Source organism: Empidonax traillii, unplaced genomic scaffold (assembly GCF_003031625.1).
Source record: "Empidonax traillii isolate 1590-97213 ecotype Southwest subspecies unplaced genomic scaffold, ASM303162v1 scaffold208:size1045274, whole genome shotgun sequence".
In the NCBI taxonomy this organism is placed as follows: domain Eukaryota; kingdom Metazoa; phylum Chordata; class Aves; order Passeriformes; family Tyrannidae; genus Empidonax; species Empidonax traillii.
In genome coordinates this window covers 234,409-257,485 of record NW_020955401.1, presented here as the reverse complement: position 1 = coordinate 257,485, position 23,077 = coordinate 234,409, and the positions used below count along the sequence as shown (strand labels likewise).

Below are 23,077 nucleotides of genomic sequence, written 5' to 3'. Positions count from 1 at the left end.
ATACTAATATAGGTTTATTAATATATATTTGGCACCCTAATATATGTGCAAATTGTGATTTGAAAGTCTGGATTTCAACTAATGTTAAATTCTGTGGACAAAAGGCTGGAAAAAAAGTTGCTTGATGAACTGTAACTGCCTAACTATTAAAAAAAGTTAAAAATTCAGAACAAACAAAAAGAAACTGTGATACCCACAACAAATTATATTCAGTATTGATAAAAAAAGTAGAAGAATAATTTCTGGCTTTAACTTTTCAACTACAAAAAAGTTCTTCTTCTTCAGCAAATAAAATCTGTAACTTCTAACCATCAACTTCTGTATGAACAGCATAGTTTGAGAATCTTTTGACAAGTGTAGCACGTAATATAGCTTGCAAACAACAGCACGTGGAAAAAGGTACAGTTACAAGTCCAGAAGACCGGCATATCAAAAGATAAACTAATGAAAAGCATGCATAAGTGTTCAACTTGACAATCTATGACATATTTCTATGAAAAAAATCTACTGTTTAAAAATGTCAAAACAGAATAGATTCTCTACTACATCTATTTATACAGTTCATGAGTCCAAACCACAATAGACAGAGTTATAAGCATTCATAAATCATTGGGGGAATATCCTGGTAATGATATCAGAGGGTAGAAGGAAATATCCAACAGTCTAAGCTTTCAATTCAGCAGGAAAGAAAAATGTGTAGAGATAGAAGTTCATTTCTGAATGAAAAGATAAAAGATTTTTCTGATGACTAAAGCTGAATATGTCTACCAATGGATCTTATTTTCTTAACATTTGAGCAACAAAGTGAAGCTTAGGTGTCGTGCACATTTTCAAGTAGTTTGTTCTTATGTTACAAATCATTTATAAACAACACACTGTCTACCCTGACTGATTGTACTGTATAGTATACTTTCCACAATGTACTATCTGCCAATCATTTATGTTAAGCTTCCTGAGTAACAGAAAAAAAAAGCTTTTAGCACTCAATTGCCCACAGCTATTTTATTTTCTGCAGATGCCAATGCCTAGTTACTGCCTGATCCTGCAAAAAAACCCAACACAAATAGACAAATTCAGGTCACCACTCAGGTATGTATCTTTTTAGAATATCTTTCAATACTACTATATAACTTCTGGAGATAAGGAAAGAGAAAAAGATTCTTCTAAAATATTTGCCTATGAAGTCAAATGTACAGCTCTCAAAATCACTGCCAACGAAGGAGAATTATAATCCCTTAGCATATAGAATTATAAATTATAATAAGCCATGAACATAAAGATTTGACACTATATGTAGTACAATATTCTAATTGACAAAAGTTATGGGAAGTATCAGCCTCCTAAAGGAGTAGATGAATTTTGATTCTTTATTTGAATGCCTGTAAATTGCACAAGTTTTTCCTTCAAAATAAATCTGTAACAGTCATTATAAAATACATATAATAGATCTGGAGTCTTTTCAGATAACTGAAAGGGAAACAAACTTGATATGACTACTCAACGTTAGACCTAATCATGAGGAAAATAATTAGCAGTTCAGAAAGAAATATATACCATCCATAAGAAATGTGAAAGTTCACATTTCTAAAAGGACACATAAGACCCAAGATTTTCTTATCATGCTATAGAGAACCCAAATGCATACACTGCATTGTAAATTGCTGCCACCCTTGCAGATTTGGAGAAATTTTGAAAAGCAGCATTAACAGAAATGCAAATATGTATTCTCTAATGAAAGATACATGAAAGTCCAGTAAAAAAAATCCCCACAAAAATAGCAACATCCCCCCCACATCCCCCCAATACCAGTTCCATCACATAAAAGCTAACCTTACAGGTCTAACAGTTTAACTCTCAAAAGTCTGTGTATGAGCACCATAAGCTCAATTACCATTTGGCAATAGCAAATGCACATACATACATACACATCTATATATATTTTAAGACCTCTTAAGATATAATCCAACTGCCATTCCATTATTTCCTTTAAATTGTCACCAGAAAACTGGTTTTACCATTTTAATTAACCACTTAAAATGGTCACTAGGGAGCTGGTGAGAGAAAGACACGAATACTTATAAATTGAGTATATTTGATTCAGAAATCTGAACAACAATGAAAACTCATTCTCCATAATACCAGTTTTCCACACATCTTTAAAATGTTTAAGTTTTTAAATAGATACATCTCAATCCAACTGGTATAGGATCTTTCACACACCTGTTTGAGTATTCTGGCTATAGAACCTTGATCCATTTTGCTAGTGACTGCATCTTTCCTGAGTCTTGCAGCTACTGTTCCAAGATAGTCAAGTGATGCAACCCTTAATGCCATTTCTGTAGATTTGTTACTGAACTGGTGAACCTAAGAAAAGCACAATAAATTGTTATAAAAATTATTTATGCAACTGAGATTCTTCTCACAAGACATCGCTTGACCTTATTAAAAATTGCACCTAACTTCCATGCTGCATAAAATTATGTAATTTACTATTACATCACAGATACAGTCCTTACTTTACATTAATGTTTTTTCCTTTATTGGGTCTTTCTCTCTACAAATATGCCTGTTAGTTTTTTAAAAATCTGTATTTTTATAAAATAAACTGGACATCTAGTAGAGCAGGTATCCTTTGCAATAGCATAGCACCATAACACAACTTTTCACACAAGCATAAAGAAAGTTACATTTTACCAGGAACAGGACCATAAAATACATTCCAAATGAACAGCTCAAATTACTGTATTAATTGCATTGTAATACTGAAGAACAACTTTCAAAAATGTGCCAATGAAAAGATTCACATTCTGTAAAATGTCTCGATCCATATGTAAATGTCTACCTACTTTAAGATCAAACTTGTAAAAGACAAAACTACTTTCTTTTTTTTTTTCAAGTTCTATGCTAAAGGAATAGTCCATAGAAGTATGGGACTGGGGGAACAAAGTCCCTCCCACTGTAAATGAAGATCAGGTTCTTGACCACCTGAGGAACTTGAATGTACATCAGTCTATGGGACCTGTTGAGATGCATCCCAGAGTCCTGAAGGAATTGGTTGATGGAATTGCCAAGTCACTCTCCATGATATTTGAAAAGTCATGGCAGTCAGGTGAAGTCCCAGGTGACTGGAAAAGGGGAAGTATTGTCCCCATCTTTAAAAAGAGCAGAATGGAGGACCCTGGGAACCACTGTTCTGCCAGTCTCACCTCTCTTCCTGGGAAGATCATGGAACAGACCCTCCTGGAATCTCTGTTGAGGCACATGGAGGACAGGGAGGTGATTTGGGACAGTCAGCACGGCTTCACCAAAGGCAAGTCCTGCCTGACCAACCCAGTGGCCTTCTATGATGGAGTGACTCCATCACTGGGCAAGGAAAGGGCTACAGATGTCATTTGTCTGGACTTCTGTAAAGGCTTTGACATGGTCCCCCACAACAGCCTTCTCTCTATATTGAAGAGAGATGGATTTGATGGGTGGACTGTCAGATGGATAAGGAATTGGTTGGACGGTCACACCGAGAGGATCATGGTCAACAGCTCAGAGATCCAATGGACTTCAGTGACCAGTGGTGTCCCCTCAGGGGTCTGTATTGGGACCAGTGTTATTTAATATCTCCATTAATGACACAGATTGAGTGCAGGTTCAGCAAGTTTGCAGATGACACCAAGCTGAGTGGTGCAGTTGACACACCTGAAGGATGGGGCCATCCAGAGGAACCTGGACAGGCTTGAGGAGTGGACCTCATAAAGTTCAACAAGGCCAAGTCCAAGGTGCTGCACCTGGGTCAGGGCAACTCCTGGTATCAATCTAGGATGGGGGGTGAGCAGAACAAGAGCAGCCCTGCCAAGAAGGACTTGGGGATGCTGGCCCTGGCCATGTGTGCTTGCATCCCAGAAACCAACCATGTCCTGGGCTGCATCAAAAGGAGTGGTTAGCAGGGTGAAGGAGGTGATTTTGCCCCTCTGCTCGGCTTTGGTGAGACTCAACCTGGAGTACTGTGTCCAGTTCTGGGGTCCCAAGCACAGGAAAGACATCGACCTGTTGGAGTGAGTCCAGAGGAGGTCACCAAGATGATCAGAGGGCTGGAGCCCCTCTCCTATGAGGACAAAGAGAGTTGGGGTTGTTCAGCCTGGAGAAGAGAAGGCACTGGGGACACCTTGGAGCACCTTCCAGTACCTGGAGGGGGCCCATAAGAAAACTGGAGAGAGACATTTTACAAGAGCATGGAGTGACTGGGCAAGGGAGAATGGCTTCAAACTGAGAGTAGGTTTAGATCAGATATTAGGAAGAAATTCTTCCCTCTGAGGGTGGTGAGGTCCTGGCACAGGTTGCCCAGAGAAGCTGTGGATGTCCCATCCCTGGAAGTGTTCGAGGTTGGATGGAGCTCTGAGCAACCTAGTTTAGTGGAAGGTGTCCCTGCCCTTGGAAGGAGGTTGAAACTTGATGGTCTTAAAGGTCCCTTCCAAACCAAACCATTCTATGATGCTATGAATAATTACAGGTATTATTCTGACTTTATTCTCAGTGAATATGAATGAAGAGAGCATCTAAAGGAGACCATGAGAATGGTGAAGGGTCTGGAAGGGAAGCCTTATGAGGAGGGGCTGAGGGCACTTGGTCTGTTCAACCTGGAGAAGAGACTGAGGGGAGACCTCATCAGGGTCTTCAAGATCCTCACAGAGGGCAGCAGAGGGGCAGACACTGATCCCTTCACTCTCATCACCAGTTACAGGACCCAAGGGAATGTCCTGAAGTTGAGTTGGGGGAGGTTTAGGTTGGATATTAGGAAAAGGTTCTTCCCCCAGAGGGCGATTGGGCACTGAACAGGCTCCCCAGGGCAGTGGTCATGGCCTCAAACCTGCCAGAGCTCAAGGAGTGTTTGGACAACGCTCTCAGGCACATGGTGGGATTGTTTGGGTGTCCTGTGCAGGGCTAAGGGTTGGACTCGATGATCCTTGTGGGTCCCTTCCAACTCAGGATATTCTATGATTCTATGAATATCTACACTTATTGAATGCTATAGAATGGCATTTTTAATGTGGAAAACATCATGGAATATCAGAAGTGGACTTCAATGGCAAACTGTATACATATGACCTTAACTATATTCCATATCAATGATCTTGTGACCTAAATTTTATTTTCTATGCATTACATAAGAGTGATATATGTAAGAAAATCCTTACATGCTGCATGTGTGTGTCAATAATCAGAAAGCATTACTGTAATAGTTTGAGCTGAAATAAACAAGTTTCATTCTAATAAGAAATAATATAATAGTCAAAACCAAGAATCCCTTACCAATAGCCTTCCTAATAAGCTAAGTAGCAACTCTGCAGCTGGCCATTCTGGTTTATTAACTGTGGAAAGAAGATCCTGAATGAAGTTCTCAAACAGTGGTCTGTAATCTTCTTCCCCTTGTTTACTGCCACATCTGTTTAAATCAAAATACATTTTATAAGTGAATTTAAGAGTCATTTAAGCTTTTCTTCTGACGCAAACAGAGCTAATCCTATTAGTATCCAGAAAACCAGTTTTATGCAATTCTAAAAAAAAAAAAAATCTAAACATTAGCAAAAAAATTGGGTTTTTTCCATTTACAGACAAATAGTTTACACAGTTATCACTCCAAGTTGCACTGTAAATAAAGTAGTTAATCCTGTATAATAGAATTTTGTCCTAAGATTTATTTATCATTTTGAGTTAAAGTCTGCATTAACTTGGATGGACAAAGTAGATAAAATTCTAAAGCTTAACCTAGAGTGGGGTATTTAGGAGGTATTGTGTCCTTAAACCTGGTCTGACTTATCTCACAGTGATAAGGCATCTCAGTATTATGTTCCATAAAGGTTAAAATCAGAATATAAAAAAATCAAAAGATAACATACATGATAGTGTTTCACTTACATGTGGCACACCTAACTTTATACCAGAATTATGCAGAGAGATGGCTAGATAGCTCATAAATAGCCTTTTTGGCTTAACAATAGAAATTATCACGATAAAAACCTCAGGACTTTTTGTTACAAATCTTTTGGTTATTAAAGTACATTTTTTTTCCCTGTTGATCTATTGACATTCCTAACTTTATGTAAATTAATTTTATGGGTTTTATATTTTTGTCATTTTGATATCTGAAATAATCTGGTTTCATCACTTAAGTATTTACTCAGCTTTCTCTTCCATGCTTCAGATGAGTAAAAGACCCCTGATAAAAGGATCCTATATAAATTATCAGGAATATTCTTAAATATGTTGTTCTTAAACTCCATAGAATTTCTGTTCCATAAAATTTTTTGTCCAGACAGGTAGCTCTCAGGGATCCATGAAATATATTGTTATAAGTAACTTTATTAGTAGTCATTTAGCATTGCAAAATGGTTTAGTTTGTCTTAAGGTGTGACAGATTTTATTTGGAGTTTGTTTCATCAATACACTAAAGAATGCAACAGTACTTACTTCTTAAGGAATATAGAAAGGAAGTTTTGTGCTGTCCTCATGGCTGTTTCATATGAGTTAGTCATAAGCACATCTTGATCCACCTAAAAATAACAAGATTTATTTTTCTAATATTTTAGCATACACAGAAATATAATTTCCAGATCATCATTTCTCATTCATCAAATAATTACAGCAGACATAAAATTAAAATGCTTAATTACTAGAGTGCCATCATAAACTATTATACCTACAAAGTCATTCTTGCACCAAAGAAAAAAATTATGGCTCCTTAAATAAAACTTACTTTTTTGTTTGTTTCCTCCTCTGAATTAGAATCTTTTTCTGCTGATGGCAAATGCACTACACATTGAATAAGCTGCAGAACTAGTGCTGTTACCATCTGAATATACATAGGTTCTCCATCAGTGTCACTGCTGTTTAACCTGTTAATAAGACACCATTAGCACTAAAAATAAACAAAAAAGAGAAAAAAGTTTTTGATCCTAAATAACATCCTTCTAAAATAATAATCAAAGCTAGAAATCTGTATTATAGACATTTATCTAATCATTTGCTTCTCTCTTATGCAGTGAAAGAATTTGGTCTAACAAAAACAGTAAGTATTATTCACAGGCTGAAGAGATGAAGTAAAACAGTTCACAGATGGGACATCAGAGTCTGTGAAGTTCAGCAGCTGAAAAATCTTCAGAAATATTTAGTAAATCAAACATGTTCATGCAAAGGTACTTACTAATAGGCTTATCATGTATAATGCCATATCCATTTCCAGCACAGTATTAAAAAAATAGACCGAACTTGTCATAATAATTTATTACTTTTATATTATTTAATGTTTCTGAAATGTGCAGGACTTTTAAACAAATGAAATTGGTGACCACAACCTGGACTGACTTCTACAAGTTACACCTATGATAATCTCAGGTAGCATAACAGACTAAAAACTTCAGCATGTAAGAGTGTCTTTTGAGTTGGTATGACCAGTACAAATACACTCCACCTCACATTTCTCCCCTTCCAAGTGATTTAACCTAACAAATAGTATGGTGTTTAGTACCCATATGTCCATCAACACCACTTAATGCTGCCCTTAACAATATGAAAAGGTGATAATCTCTGACATCATTCTCCTCAAATTATCAAAATAATAACTGGACACAAAGTAGATTGCAATTATTATCTTTATGAAGTTATCTCTAACTACTTGTATGGAGATAATATTTTCCTATAAAATTTTAGGCAAGCTGTACCCTTCATGACTACAACCACAGACAGGGAATGTCCTCCAGCAGAACAGAGCGAGGACTCAAGATAAACAGTGCAGTCATTATGGTCTTGAGATAGTAACTTCCTTATAGTAAAGGTCCCAATTCAAAGAGGGTATCTACCATTTATGTTCCTATGCTTACCACCTTCCTGTTTACTAGATCTCACTGATGTCTATAAACAAAGCAATAGGAAATACTAGGAACCAGCACTCATGGATTACTGAATTCAACTAAGTTTCAGTGAATTTCTTTTCCTGGATATTTCCTGTTCATGCACCCTGGATCAGACAATCTATTTCATTGACAACTTGTCTGTCTCCAGGAAAAAGATGTACAGAAGTAAGGAACAAAATCAACACTAATAACAAATGTTTTAGAATAATTTACAGTGTCCAACCTCAATTTTAACTGAAATCCTGTCCAGGTCAGATTCTTTCTCTAATTTAACCTGAACCTATACTATTATTCAGTAGATGCACTGCAATCCAGTTGAAGTGCTTAAAAGACAGTTACAAGTGAATGGAGTAGTTTCTAAATGAGACACATTCAAAGGAGTATTAGATTGATTTTCTGAAAAGAGTGCTCTAAGAGTGTCCTATTAAGCTTTAGGAAAGACAAAATTATATAAAATCCATATGAATAAGCCAAAGAATTTTCCAAGAAAAAAACCTATGAGTGCACACTAGTATTACAGTCATTTACATACTTAGTGAGACAAATAATAAGATATTGTAATTATTTTTGTAAGCAGGCATGCTACTGTCTACAAATTTTCAGTCTATGTCAGTAATTACCTGAAATTTCTCAAACTCCTCTTGCTAGTTGGTAGTCTTGCAAGGGAAGTGAAAATTTCTTCTAGTATTAACTGTCTATGTTTTTCATACTTGGAGAACACCTATTTAACAGTTACATAATTGTTAAAAAATTATTTATTGTAACATAAACTATCACTTGTTAAATAGATTATATATAGAAACACACACTTTACATGACATTTAAATAAATTATATTTCATGCACACCTTGTTTTTAATGCATTGCTTTGTTTTTTCAAAGCAAGCATTTCTTTATAAAATACATAAAATCTTTTTCAAATATAGCTTTTAAAAAAATCTTCAAATAGCATAAATGTGTAATAGTTCTTGAAAATACCATATGTTTTAAAATTTTCTGCCAATGGTACAATACACTGAAAGTCAAACAGTGTAATGCTAAGCTTTCAGACTCCTACTAGAGCAAAAGTCTGTGGTAACATACATTATATATGAACACGTATAGTTTTAGAGCACATTTGAGAAAACTAAGCTTTAATGTTTGCATGACAAAATATTATTTCAGTTTCTGGGATCAGGATTGTAGAGTTTGCTTCTCTCTTTGTTTAGGAAGAACTACTTTTATAAATACTAGAGTACATAATCCTTACAAAGATGAAAAACTTTCAATTGAGCAAACACATTTGTGTTGTGCTGCAATTTTCCTGAAAAAATATTTTATCTGCCCCATTTTTCAAATAGCCCCCTCTTCTAAGGAGAAGATAGAATATATTCTATTATATAGTTCTATAATATATTATATATAGAACTATCCTACTAGTTCTATAGTTTATACCATTGCATAAATTGTAATCTTAACAAGGGAGGTAAGGAAAATTGCATAGTTAAGATTTCTTAAGACAAGAAAGAAGAGGAAGGGTTTTTTGTTTTCACTTTAAATAACATAACCAAAATTGAGTAAAATCCTTGGCTTAAGTAGGCTATTTCTTCCTATAGATTACTTTGAAAATGAGAGTTCAGGTAGCTTTAATACTGTTCCTAGATTGTGATACCAAACTGTAAAAACAAGGAAGAACAAAATTAGTTCTAAACTCCAATTCTCTACCATCAAACATACAGCCTATTTAAATGCCCTAATAACTCTCAGAAGAACATGAAACTGCAAATTAAAAATTACTTACTGCAGTCACTAATTTGATGGCACATAACTGTAGTTCACTGACATTTTCTACAAAGAAAGGTGTTATTCCCATAGATGATACCTATCAACAGAAAGAAGTTATTGTAAGTATATTTGACTAACAAACTGATATTTATGCATTTTCACAAGTAGATTACTCATTCATCAGATAAGGTATTTAGCAACATGTATTACTTCATATTATTTGCAAATAAAGTTCTTAAAGGATATTTTAAAACAATCAGGGTAACATTTTCTTAAGTGTACAATAAAAACCATTAAAGATCTAAATATTAAATGTTCTGCAGACTACATACTACAGAACAAACTAGTCACTGATGTTAATAATTCAAAAGTTTGTACTTATTTCATACTTCATGTCATTGAGACAATTGCACTTTACAGTCTCTCTAGGAAAAGAAAAAACCATTCTCAGACAAAAATTTTTTTAATAAAACTTACTTGAAGAATAGTTGTATCGGTGAGAAGCTGTATCTCTAGCAACTCTGACAAACTGCTGACAATATCACAAACTTTGTTATATAACATCACTATAACTCTTTGCTTGTGGGTGGAACACTTAGCACGTTTTGCTTTTGAACTTAAAACACCACCTAGAAAATAAAAAATATCTTTATTAATTTTTTCAGTCTTTCACTTACATCAGATATTAGAAAGATGATAATCTTCCTCAAAAAATGTCTCCAAAACAACTCCATGACTATAGCTTTGTAAATGCAAGTGCTCACAGAAGAAAAACTTTTTAGTAAAGTCAACTGGAAAGCAAGAATTTCATATTTCAGTAATTGCTCTGAATTCTGCATCCAAGATTTTTAAAACCATTCTTGAACACCCGCATCTGAAGATATGCATATGACAACAAAATGCCAAATGCAAAACATTTAGCATACTAACCACCATGAGGATCCACTCTATACACAGGATCATATTGAGGATAGAGAGTGTTCTGCAAATGAAATTTTGTGTATTGAATAACTCTTTCTATTACGTCCTCAATATATACAGCTTTAGGCATATTTGGTGATGTCATAATATTGATAGCAGTAAGACAAGCATCAGCAGATTTTGTTACTCTCTCCATAATAAGATCTCTCCATAATCTCTCCTCATCTTCAGTGTCATTGTTCTGTAACAGGCAATAGAAAACAAGATAGTGTGAACAAGAAGTTAAATTTTTATCCTTACCAAGTAAAAGACAACATTATTTTAATATATTTACATACACACATACAAAATACAGTATTTCCTTTATGATACAAAATTAGTTTGCTTTAGAAATCAACAAATGCTTATTTTACTAACCACAAGTTTGTAACCCTAAGTTACAAGTCTTCAATATCTCACTGTATTCTTCTGGTAAAACACAAAGAAGCTTTCTGTGTATCATTGGAAAGCACCTTCAAGGAGGACTGTCACATTCTCTACTTAAAATGATGTACCTTAATGAAAATCTAAACTCATTCATCTAGTGTTTTCTTCGGTGGCCTATACACACCAGTTGCTGCTTTGATCAGTCTAATTTTTGCCACTAGAGGGTATTCTTACTCAAAAAGACTGTTGAATCACACAAAACTTATGAGAATACAACTTTCTCCATAGACCAATTCATCTATATCAATGGATTTAAAACATGTCTTATCAAATATGACCATTTAGATTTAGCACAGGGTATGGAATCTGTATTTCTGTGTTTCTACAAGTTATAAAAGCAAATATACATGAGATTAATTATGACCACCTAGCACTACTGAAATATTGTAATAATGTTATTAATAGCAAAACCAGGTGAAATTTTTAATAACTTCTCTGGTACAGAGAAAGATAATCTTTCTTGCCTGTATAATAGCACAGTTCAACACTGTTTGCTTTCCTTGTAAAAATAAGGGGTTGGTGAAACCATATCAACTTTTTCCATCTGGGGTAAGGGAATCTAAATAACCCAGTACATTATATATATTTGAAAAATCATCAGAAATCTGCAAATTTCACCTATAAATTTCTTGCATAGAATGGCTTTAAATCACACAATGGAGGGTTAAAAAAACCTAACACCAAAAAAAACCCCAAAATAAAAGCCCAAGTACTTTTAGATCTTTTCCATTTTTTTCCTAATTAATCTTGCATGTGCAAGAAAAAATACCTCTGGAAAATATCCTGACATGGAGGTAGGATATTTTTACTGCACTGTAAAAGAAATAAGCCTACTCCTTAGCAGAGGCTTTCTTTGCCATAATGACCTGAATCATGTTCACTGGGTTTAAAAAAAAAATCTAAAACTTGTTTGGCTAAAGATTGGTTCTTTTAATTGAAACTTTGTATCTCAGTTGCAATCATTGGACAAATCCATTAACTCTTTCATAATCTTGAGTTTTACTATGAAAAGATAATGAAAAATATCACTTTAAAGGCATTGTCATAAAGACTCAATCATAGTGAATTACAGCAGGTAAACCTGCACCTTCTTTTCACTTATTTTTCATGCTGCTTAAGACATTCAGAACCATATACTGAAACTTTGAAAACCCAGCAAACTACCTAGATGAAAATATTTAGGTACAAATAATGGTTTTTATTTTCAAGTTCAATTTTTTCTTTCCAATATACATAATTGCTTTCTATTTCTAGAGATCAAGGGTTTTTATCCCAGAAAACTCAAGAACTCTATTCTTGATAGAATACTGTTTTGACTAGAAAGTGTATAAACAAACACATAAATAAATAAATAAATGTGTAATGCATTTGAACCTCATAAAAACCCCTCCAAATCCCCATGTAGTTTTAGGTATATCAGAAAAAAAACCCTAAAATCTTCAACATCCTGGTAATTTTGTTTATGTTGATATCTTCAACTTTGCAGCATGAGGGCAGACCTAAATGAAGCAGTTTCTCAGTTCTTAATGCTCAGAAGAAGAATATGTTCTACATGAAAGCTGTAATATTTCTTCCATTGTATAAGTCATGTTTTATGGACACGTAGAAAAGAAGAAAAAAAAATACCCGGTGGTGCAAGTTACACCAGTTACCATGAATATTTCAGGATGAAAATATAATTTTTAAAATTAAGTCAAAAGACAACCTAATTGTTCCCAATATGTCTGTTAGTTATCAGTGCTATAGTAAAACATACTGAAACAATATAAACAATTGAATGCTACTTCAAATCTTAAAATTTGACAATATTTTAATCACATACATATTAAATCAGTAAATACTTTCACAGACACACATAGTATTTGAAATTCTCACTATACGGGACTCAAGTGAAGAAAACCCTATTCTGCACAATGGTATGAAAAAATGTAATTTGAAACTCACATGGTTAAGTAATGTAGAAAGCTTCGATCCATCTTGAATATTCTTCTCCAAAATATTCAAGACTTTTACTGTTTTATCTGTTGAGAGCTAAAACAAGAAATAAAACATCAAACAACTGTAGGAATATAAAGGCTTCCAAACTGCTGAACAAATGTCCATGTATGAAGGATAGAACATGTTATGTAATCTGACAAATTTTAATTGTAAGCAATCTGAGATAAGGATTGGATCTTGATTGGTCTGGTTTCTGACACAGCATGATTGAGAATGCTGATAGAATTAAACTAGTGAAATATGTCCTAATACTGCAATCAAACGGCAAACCAGCAAAATACATAGAAATGTATTTAAAATTAGGTTTCTGTAATTAACTTTGTATAGTTATATGCTTTGCTTCTAGAAACAGAAATTTACCAAATCTAAGTATCAATCCCAAATTCTAACTGACCATATAGAGCTTTATTAAGAGAAAATCCAAGTTCTATGGACAAGCAGAAATAAAATTCCCTGATACTTGAGTGCTAATAAAAAGGAAATGTATTCTCAATAACTGTGTTAATTTAAAAAAACTAGCATGTAACTCAAATTCACTTACTGATGTTCTACAGAATTATGATTAAATAATCTGTAGAATATGCTAAACTCCAGAAAAGTCAGTTTCATTCGTCCAGATACTATTGGATGCTCACCTTTGGAAGCAACAAAATTTTGATTTTATGCATACATGTAAGTATGTATGCAAAAAAACCAGGGAACAGAGGTTAAGGGTGAGAACTATCAGAAAACAGAAACACTCAGGCTGATATCACGCTACCAAGGAAGGTAGTGAGATCAAAGGAAAGGCCAGGAAGAATATCTAAATCACAGATAAAAGAAAACCCTTCAGGGTAACTTGTATAAGTGACTTCATAGATACTTCATAAACATAATATGTGGTTATGAGCAGGCAGAGTAAGAATATAACACAAGACTGTGTAAAACCAAGATTTCTAGGAAGATAAGGAAAGCAAGAATATTGTTTCTAGAGGTGTAATACCACCAGTTTGCACCAACAGAAAGTTTTCTTGAACAGAAGTTGGAAAGAGTATAGCAAAGAAATCACAATATACAGTCTACAAAAAATTAATCTTATTATCAGCTTGGGCATTAAATCTTCTAAGTTTGAAAGGACTCTTTGGAGAGAGGAAGGAAGTAGGCAATTCAGTATGATGCTGGATGGACATCATACATTTACATTGCACTAATGGCATATATCAGCAAGGATGGATTTTTTTACTTTGCCAGCAGGTTCTGTTTTACTGTGGTTACTCAACACTAGCTGTAAGGAGCAAAGCCTATAGGATGATGCGCTTTTGTGAAAATAGATTAATTATTAGATTTTACTGCTCAGGCGTGTGTTACCTATTAGCATATAGTGCTCTGAGTCAGCCCTAACAGAGGACCATTCAACAAAAATGTCTCAGCTTCAGAGACAGTAACATTTATGATGTGGCAAAGTTTTTAAGAACTTCAGTAGAAGCACAACTGTTCACAGTATACCTGTCACATGTACACCTAAAGAGGGTGGAATATTACAGGGGGCATATGTTTTTGTTTAACAAAATTAAATGTTGAAAAAGAGTTAAATACTATGAAGATGCACCTTGTCCATAATGCCCATTGCCTTGATTTTTGCAGATTCACTACCCAACTCACTAAGCTGATGCTTTCCCAGTAGCAATTCTTGTGGAATCTCATCATCATCACCTTAAAAAAAAATAATTAAAAATTAACAATCACATTTCTAATAAGACTTCAAGGAAACCGGTATTTTACAGCCAATATGGAAAAGCCAACTGAAGAAAAAGAACTCATTTTCCAAATAGCTAACATATAATAGTTCCATTGAATCAAGACTGATAATGACAACTTTTGATTGTGTTAAAATGACTACTTGTTAAATATGACTGAAAGTCATAAGTTAAAAATATTTTTAATCCAAGGTTGTAGACACCACAGCTTTAGTGATTTGCTTACTATGTTCCTCCCCTTGTTCTAATCTTGTGACAAAGATGGTAGGAAAAAAATTAACGAATGCTCCATTACCCATTTCAAAATCATCTTGGTCATCTTGGTGAACCTGAACTTCATCAGACATGTATGCTAAACTGGCTTAGTTTCTACTGAAATGGATAAGGAGCATACAGTGATTCAGTGTCTCACTCATAAGTGCATAAGCACTGCTGTTGAATTGAATAATCAAGCTCTGTTGGACCAAAGGCCACAACAGATGCAAAATTATGTGCCTCAGAAATTACTGGCAATAAAACAATCTTATGTTAGTATTGTTTACAAAGATATGTTTGGCAGAAGGTAACACCCTATTGATGTCCCAAAGAGGTACCCTTTCCGCTTTAAGGGACTATTATTTGTCTTATTGTGATTTATGTCCCTTTTGGATTCCGCAGAGAGGAAGAAGGATATTCTTCCTATAGTAGCAAGTGAAATTGGAAAGGTAAAGGCCTCCACTAAAGGTAGAAGCCATATAAATGCAGTATACTGTAGTGTGTATCACAGGCAATTAAATCACAAAGAAGTTTGAAAATACTGAGATGCAAATTTCCTTCATGTGTTTCTAATTGGGGAAAGCATTTTGAAAATTTCTGACATATTACCAAAAGCTGTAAAATCCATGTCTTCTAAATTTTCCAAAATATTCTCTATTGAAGCAGTAAATCTTTTGAAAGTAGAAGAATCCATCATTTCTGTTGAAAAAGAAATGTATATATAATTATTTTATATACAAACCAGAAAATACAAACTATAGAAAATAAATATTCTAAAATTACCTTCAGGTGTTAGTTTAGGTTCGTAAGCTTTCCTCTTCTTTTGTTTTTCTTTTTTCTTCATTTTTCTAGCCACTAATTAAGAGAATAAAGGACTGTTTACACTTTTTATGCTTGTATTCAATGCTGCATGTAAAAATGTTAATTTTAAAATGTTTAAGATATACTTTTAAAATACAATTGTATTATGGAAGAAAATAATTTTTTTAAAACAATCAGTTACCCTCACTGAGGCTAGGAAGAGGAGAATAATCATCCATATCAGAGTCATTGGGACTGCGATTACGATAACGGCTACTACCAGAAGTCCTCCTTCCTTCATGACAATAACCACTTCTCCTATGGTCACCAGAACTTCTTCTATCATGTTCTTCATACTCCCAAGTTTCATCTCTATCCTTTTTATGTCTTTTACGAGATGCTAGAAATTAAATGCATTTTCATTATAAGGACAAAAATTCTACTTTTAACAGCTCAAAGTTATACATTTGCGAGTTAAACACTATCATATAGATGTTTTGTAAAACAAACACTCTAAAACTATAATATAAAAATCTGTTATGACATTATTATAACAATTTCTTTTGAATTACATGAAAACTGTACCTAAAACTGGGAAAGACAAACAAACATTTAAAAATACAAATTTACAGGGCAGTTGTCATTTTAAACAAAGTCCAGAAAGTAGAACAAATCAAAATAAGTTTCATCCTTTTAATAAGAGAACACTGAGGTAATTTCTTCAGTTATCTAAATTCTGACTATTACTGGATGTCTGTTCCAATTCAGTGATTGCATTTAACACAGCAAGGTCCAGTGAGACTTGGCAATCTCTAGTTGCTTAAAGATATTCTGTTTTGTCAAGACAACTAAAATTTTGTTTTGATATATATTTCCAGAGATTCAGTATAATGGAGAAAGCTGGAGTCACAATCCTCAGCCAGGCAGCAAGTATATACCACATAAAGTTATTATAATCAGTTTTCAGTCAGGACCAAAAAAACTTGCAAACTGAATGTTGAAAAACTGGGATAAATGTTCTATACAAAACCAGAAACTTGATAGAAATAAAGTGTGTGTGTATGGAAGAGAATGGAGAGGTCTTTGTTTTCAAATACAGTCCTCAAGGAGCGAGAGTGATAAGATGTAATAGGAAAAAGATACGGAGAAGGAGGTAATTTCATCCATGAAATCAGCCAACTCTCTATTATATAAGGTAACAGGATAGCAAAGAGATGTCTAACACAGACTTTGCTGTGAAGATCAAAATGGCTCCAAAACATTACATTCTAGACTAGAAGAGTTTATTATTCATGTGAACTTGCATATAACAGCTATGACATCTCTGTGTCTCTACCAAAGCCTACTGAAATTTAGAGAGGTACGACTGTATAGAGAGTTGTTTCTGAGCAAAATGGCTCCAAGCATTCAGACAGAACTGGAACAGAACTGACAAGTTCTTTTCATAACCCCAGTTTATGGAGAAGAATAGGAAACATACCAGAATATAGTTACACCAGGATATAGTCAGTAGTCAGCTCAGGCTCAGAACTAATAAGACCAACATTGAATCAAAGGTGATACTAATGCTCTGCACTGCACCCTAGAGGGCTTACACTTCTGAAAAATTCTTCACAGAAGTGGTTCAAGTATTTAATAACTTAGTTTATATTTTTGAGTTGTTCTGTTTCTGGATCAGACTTGCTTCTGGAGGCAGTAAAATCATGTTCACAAGGCCGAAGCTACTATCACTGTCAGTTCTAAAATGGTTGAGAGTTAACTGCAACTGAAGAAATGAAGAGCTGCCTGGGATACCTGAAGTGAGTATATTGGAGAAGAAAAGTAGGGGGTTTATGGGAAAAGACTTTACACATCTAAACTGATTCTTTTCCCCCAGGAGACAGTATTTTGTGGAGGTAGATGAAATCTGTCTCCACAGTTTACAAATCATTAGTATCAGTTTATGCTCTGTAGGACAAATTCTGACCCCAGCTCCATCTCCATGAGAAAAGTCACTTCCAATATTGCTTTCCAGCAGAAATTTAAACTGACTAGTTTATCAATGCTGCACAACAAAACAGAATGTGTTACAGTTGTGCTGACTCTGCAAGGCAAATAACATGTACATGGGAACATCTACTCATGATAAGTAATTGCTCTACAAAGTTTATTTTGAAGTAGATAAAAATAACTAAAAATGTAAGTACTAATAATATTTCAAGAAATACTATTAATTTTTTACATAGACTACTCAGAATTAAAACACCCAATTTCATTCTGAATTCTGTCAAACACTTATTAAATAAACACATTTAGCACTCACTGTGTGAGAATTATTTCATCAATTTTTAGTTCTCATAATTTAATTTAACAGAATGCCCTTACTTTATGAGATAATATAAGAAATTTATCTTCTTCTATAACAATCACTATTTCATATTTTTAAAGTCCAATTTTAGACAACCAAAAGAATTCTGAAATACATATCTGTAACAGTACAAATCTATTCAGTGTACTTGACATAGATCTTTCATTCTCTTGATCATTTTGTTTCGTTTTACCTCAATTCAGTTCTACAGTATCCTTTGAGAAATATTATAATTTATTTTTAACCAAAATGTCCTCAATTAATTGTTTAGAATGATGGCCAGATCTCTTGAGTGGATATAGTGAACCTAGAATCCCTTAAAGCATATAATTACTGTGAAAATTTTCCTTAATTTGCTTTACTTCACATTTAAGAATTTCAACAGCCACTATGGTTTATATGTACTACTTACATTCAAAAGCTTCTTCACTGTCATTGTCTTCATCAGAACTGATTTCAGCATATTTTGGTTTCTCATTAACTGTGCTACGTTTGCGCTTGTTCATTTTCACACGTTCACAAAGTGGCATGGTGGATTCAATTTCTGCCAGGAGCTCAGGAGGCAATTCCTTTAACACTGACTGATCTATGCTACCTATTAATGGAGAACAAGAAGAGTAAATGTGAACCAGAAGATAATAATAAGGGCTCAACACTACAGTCCTTTCTCAGGAACTGCTTACAGTAGATCTAATAATAAATAATACCACAGTTTGATATACTTGGATGTATTTGACAGCTCTGTCTAAAGTTGAATTTATTGTTCACACTGCAATTAGAAATTAAGATAATGCATTGCATACACATCTCCTTCAATAAAATATTTTGTCAGACATATAAACAAATTCAAATTGGTGAATTTCCTTTGTAAAAAGACATTCTTGATGTACTTCCACAAAATTTAGTCTTATTTTGATTCTTTCTCTGAATTCAACAGTTTTTCTAACAGTGTATGTAAATTAAGGATTCATTAAGCCTAATTAATAGTTCTGTTTATTCTCATTCAAATTATTTAGTGTACACAAAACAGTAATCTTCCTATTTTCAGCAGTTAGAGACAATCTGTGGCAGAATCTGTGGGGTCTTATCCCTAAAACCAGACAAAATCCTTGACATTTCAATCTCTGCCTCAAATTTTTTTTTCTTAACTTTTACTAGTAGTTTTATAATGAAACCCAAATTTTTACTTGATTTTGTCACAAAGCATATTTGGAATATTTTTTACTTAATATATACAAACAGCAAGCTGGACCACATCAGGGTTCTCTTCCACAGAGGTAAATACTTAGATATTTTCAATGATTCTCATCACATTTTGAAATTATGATTAGGCCCATATAGTCAGTATAAAGGAATTTACAGTCAAAATATTTGACAAGTGACATGAGGAAACCAAATAATTTGAAAGTATTTCTTGGGGGTTTGTTTATTTGATGTCTTATTTTTATTTATCAAAGAATCTATTGCACAGATTTTATTGGACTAAACTGTTAACCTTTTTCCAACAACAGAACAAATGCCTTTGTCATAAGTGCCTCTCTCTCCTTCCCAAGAAATAGAGAGGAAATCACCTGTTAATTGCTATACACACACACACAAATTCTCCAAGAAATCATCTGGATGATAATTCACTTTTTAATTGCATTAACTATATAACTAACATAGCTTTATAAAATTTATTTCCATTTTTACACAAATATCCCAGTAATAATTTTTTTAAAGTCTCATATCATATATTACTGGTTTCACATATCTCTACAATGAAACTAATGATAAGAAGATTATTTTTTGGTATAATTCTCAGATATGTTCATCAAGTCATCCCATTTGAGTGCATTTTAAAAAAGATTTAACTTAAAATATTGGGATTTTCAAACTGAGGTAGGAAAATATCTATAAAGTAAAACTGATAGCAAAAGTTGTCCCTGCTTCCCCCATGCTGTGGTCATTCATTTATTTGCTTTAAATTTCCATTCTTTGATAATTATCACCTGATAAAGTTCTCAAATTCTCAATATTGCTTTTAAAAATGCTAGAAAACATTTCACAGTGTGGTTTACTGTGGCACTTTGAAATGATTATTCTTTGTGGACTGGGCACTATATTGAAGATAGGCAGAAATATGACAGCATGGACAGATCAGTTCCTCTATATGTATCAGCAGCTGACTGGATGCCAGCCAGGTCTAATCTGGATGCTGCATAGACATGTCTGAGCAGTGGTTGCCCTACATTAATACTCTTTGCATGCCTATACAGTGTCTGAAGAGAGTTAGCTTACATTCAGACCCAGACTAGAAGAAAATTTGCACATTTATGTTTTAAGACAATGTCCACAGGTGAAATTGCTAGAGGACCTCAGATCCTGGGGTTTAACACATATTCCCAACTTCATGCACTGTTGATAATTTCATTGAAATCAAGGGGAAAACACACGGAGCATAAAACCTATAGTAAATCTGGCCAAATACACTGCAAAAAACAGTTGCAAGTAAAGGAACAAAAGTTGCATTGATTCATATAGGTGCTTAAAAGTTAGATGGGCTAGATGTACTTACATTAACAGGAGTATTTTTCTACAAATATATCTTTAAGCCTCTCCTAGTCTACAATGAAAAGTAAATTTAGAACCAGAATAACTAGTAAGACATTGCTTGGAGAGGAAATAAGAAAAGGAGACCAATCAGCAATGGATTGTATACCCAGATTGGCAAGAGTTCCATAACCAAATTCTAATTCAATTCAATTTCAAACTCAGTTTCAAAACTATGCCTGAATGTTTCATTATATAATTTTAAGATTGTGAACATTGTTTTGAAGAACTGTTAGAACAGAATTCATGCTTTATTTTCCTAATACTGTGCACAAAGAACATAGTAAGATGAAAGGTGATATATTTTAAGAAAGAAAACCCTAAAAAAACACTGACCAAAACAGGAAGCAAAAAACACAAGCTACTAAACCCCTACCTCCTAGGAATATCTATTCTTGCTTTCCTTATTGATTTTGTTCTGAGGGTAGAACGCTACTCTGTCTTTAAAAATAAATCAATTACCACAGTGTTAATTATACATCAATGAAAAATAAAAATGCACGTAATGTAAATATTTGGAAAAAATAACTATCCCTCTGGAGTACTGGGACCTCCTAAAACAACATCACCTGTACCCCTCATCAAGGCCTCCTCTGTTAAGAGGAAAAGAAGGGTAGTTGTAATAATAGACTCCCTTCTAAGGGAAATGGAGGGCCTGATATGCAGACTGGACCCAACTCACAGAGAAGTCTTCTGTCTCCCAGGGGCTCAAATAAGGGACATTACTGGAAAACTCTCCAGTCTTGTAAGGCCCTCTGATTGCTAGCCATTACTGGTCGTTCAAACTGCCAGTAAGGAAATAACAAAGAGAAGTCTGAGGGCAATCAAAAGAGACTTCAGGGCCCTGGGATGACTGATAGAGGGATCAGGAGCACAGGTAGTGATTTTCTTGACTCTTCCGGTAACAAGGATAATAGGAATAGGGCAGAAGAGGCGGAGGAGTGGCACTGTATGTAATAGAAGGGTTAGAATGTCTGGAGTTCACAGTTGGCAATGGCGCAGTTGAGAGCCTCTGGGTAAGAATCAAGGAGCAAACAAATAATACCAATGTCACTGTGGGAGTCTGCTATAGACCTTCCAGACAGGACAATGACACTGATGAATTATTCTTTGAGGAACTAGGGGACACTTCCAAGTCAACTGCCCTTGTCCTTACGGGGGACTTCAACTTGCTAGAAATAAACTGGGAGCATCACACAGCTGGTACAACCTGGGCCAGAAGATTCCTAAAAACCCTGGAGGACAACTTTATGGAACAGGTCCTAAGGGAGCCAACTTGGAAAGATGCCCTCCTTGATCTGCTGCTTGTCAACAGGGTGGATCTTGTGAGCGAAATGGGGATTGGAGGTGGTCTTGGCCACAGCGACCACGAGGGAATTGAGTTTAAAATCTCTGTTGACAGGAGGAAAAGTGCCAACAAAACCTCAACCCTGGCCATGAGGAGAGCAAACTTCAGGCCACTCAGGGAATTAGTGAGTGAGATCCTCTGGGAAAATGTTTGTGCAGGTGCTGGGGTCCATCAGTGCTGGTCACTTTTCAAACATCACCTCCTAAGGGCACAGAAACAGGCAATTCCCAAATGTTGGAAGCCAAGCAGGCGAGGCAGAAGACCGGTTTGGCTGATCAGGGATCTTGTCTTGGAGATGAGGCAAAAAAGGAAGGTGCATGCCCAGTATAAGCGAGGTCATGTGAAGAATTCAGAGATGCTGCTTGCCACTGTAGGGAGAAAATTTGTGCTGCCAAAGCTCAACAGGAGTTGAAGCTGCCAGAAATGTGGGGGACAGCAAAAAGAGTTTTTTCAAATACATTAATGGCAATAGACCGAATAGAAAATTCATCGACCTGTTCCAGGATGAGGATGGTCACCTCCCAAACAGGGACAGAAACAAAGCAGAGGTGTTTAACACTTTCTTTGCCTCTGTCATCAACACAGATGATGGACCAAAGGGATCTCAGTGCCCTGAGCTGGAGGACCATGACTTGCAGGAATGATCAACTCCTAGGCAACCCTGAAGTTGTGTGGGATCTGATGCTTTAGCTGGATCCCTACAAATCTATGGGGCTTCATGAGATTCATTCTGGAATCCTCAAAGACCTGCTGATGTAATCGCAAAACCTCTCTCAATTATTTTTGAGCAAGCCTGGGAACCTGGAGAGGTCCCAGCTGACTGGAAGCTGGTGAACGCTGTCCCAATTTTCAAGAGGGGCAAGAAGAAGGACCCCGGAAACTACAGGCCTGTCAGTCTCACTTCAGTGCCTGGTAAAGTTATGGAGAAG

At 34.9% G+C, this 23,077-nt stretch overlaps 1 protein-coding gene across 1 annotated transcript in view; it reads right to left on the bottom strand.

Moving 5' to 3' along the window:
• The window catches only part of LOC114059198 (nipped-B-like protein), a 170,383-nt gene that overhangs the window by 31,118 nt on the left and 116,188 nt on the right, over positions 1–23,077 (bottom strand). Inside the window, exons 11-24 of the mRNA XM_027887383.1 lie at positions 18,621–18,803; positions 16,064–16,261; positions 15,844–15,915; positions 15,670–15,759; positions 14,658–14,761; positions 13,016–13,102; positions 10,595–10,826; positions 10,142–10,293; positions 9,681–9,761; positions 8,522–8,622; positions 6,746–6,884; positions 6,460–6,542; positions 5,302–5,434; positions 2,221–2,364 (exon numbers count right to left, since the gene is read on the bottom strand). Of these exons, the coding sequence (XP_027743184.1) occupies positions 2,221–2,364; positions 5,302–5,434; positions 6,460–6,542; positions 6,746–6,884; positions 8,522–8,622; positions 9,681–9,761; positions 10,142–10,293; positions 10,595–10,826; positions 13,016–13,102; positions 14,658–14,761; positions 15,670–15,759; positions 15,844–15,915; positions 16,064–16,261; positions 18,621–18,803 (1,799 nt within the window). The remainder of the gene's footprint in view (positions 1–2,220; positions 2,365–5,301; positions 5,435–6,459; positions 6,543–6,745; positions 6,885–8,521; positions 8,623–9,680; positions 9,762–10,141; positions 10,294–10,594; positions 10,827–13,015; positions 13,103–14,657; positions 14,762–15,669; positions 15,760–15,843; positions 15,916–16,063; positions 16,262–18,620; positions 18,804–23,077) is intronic.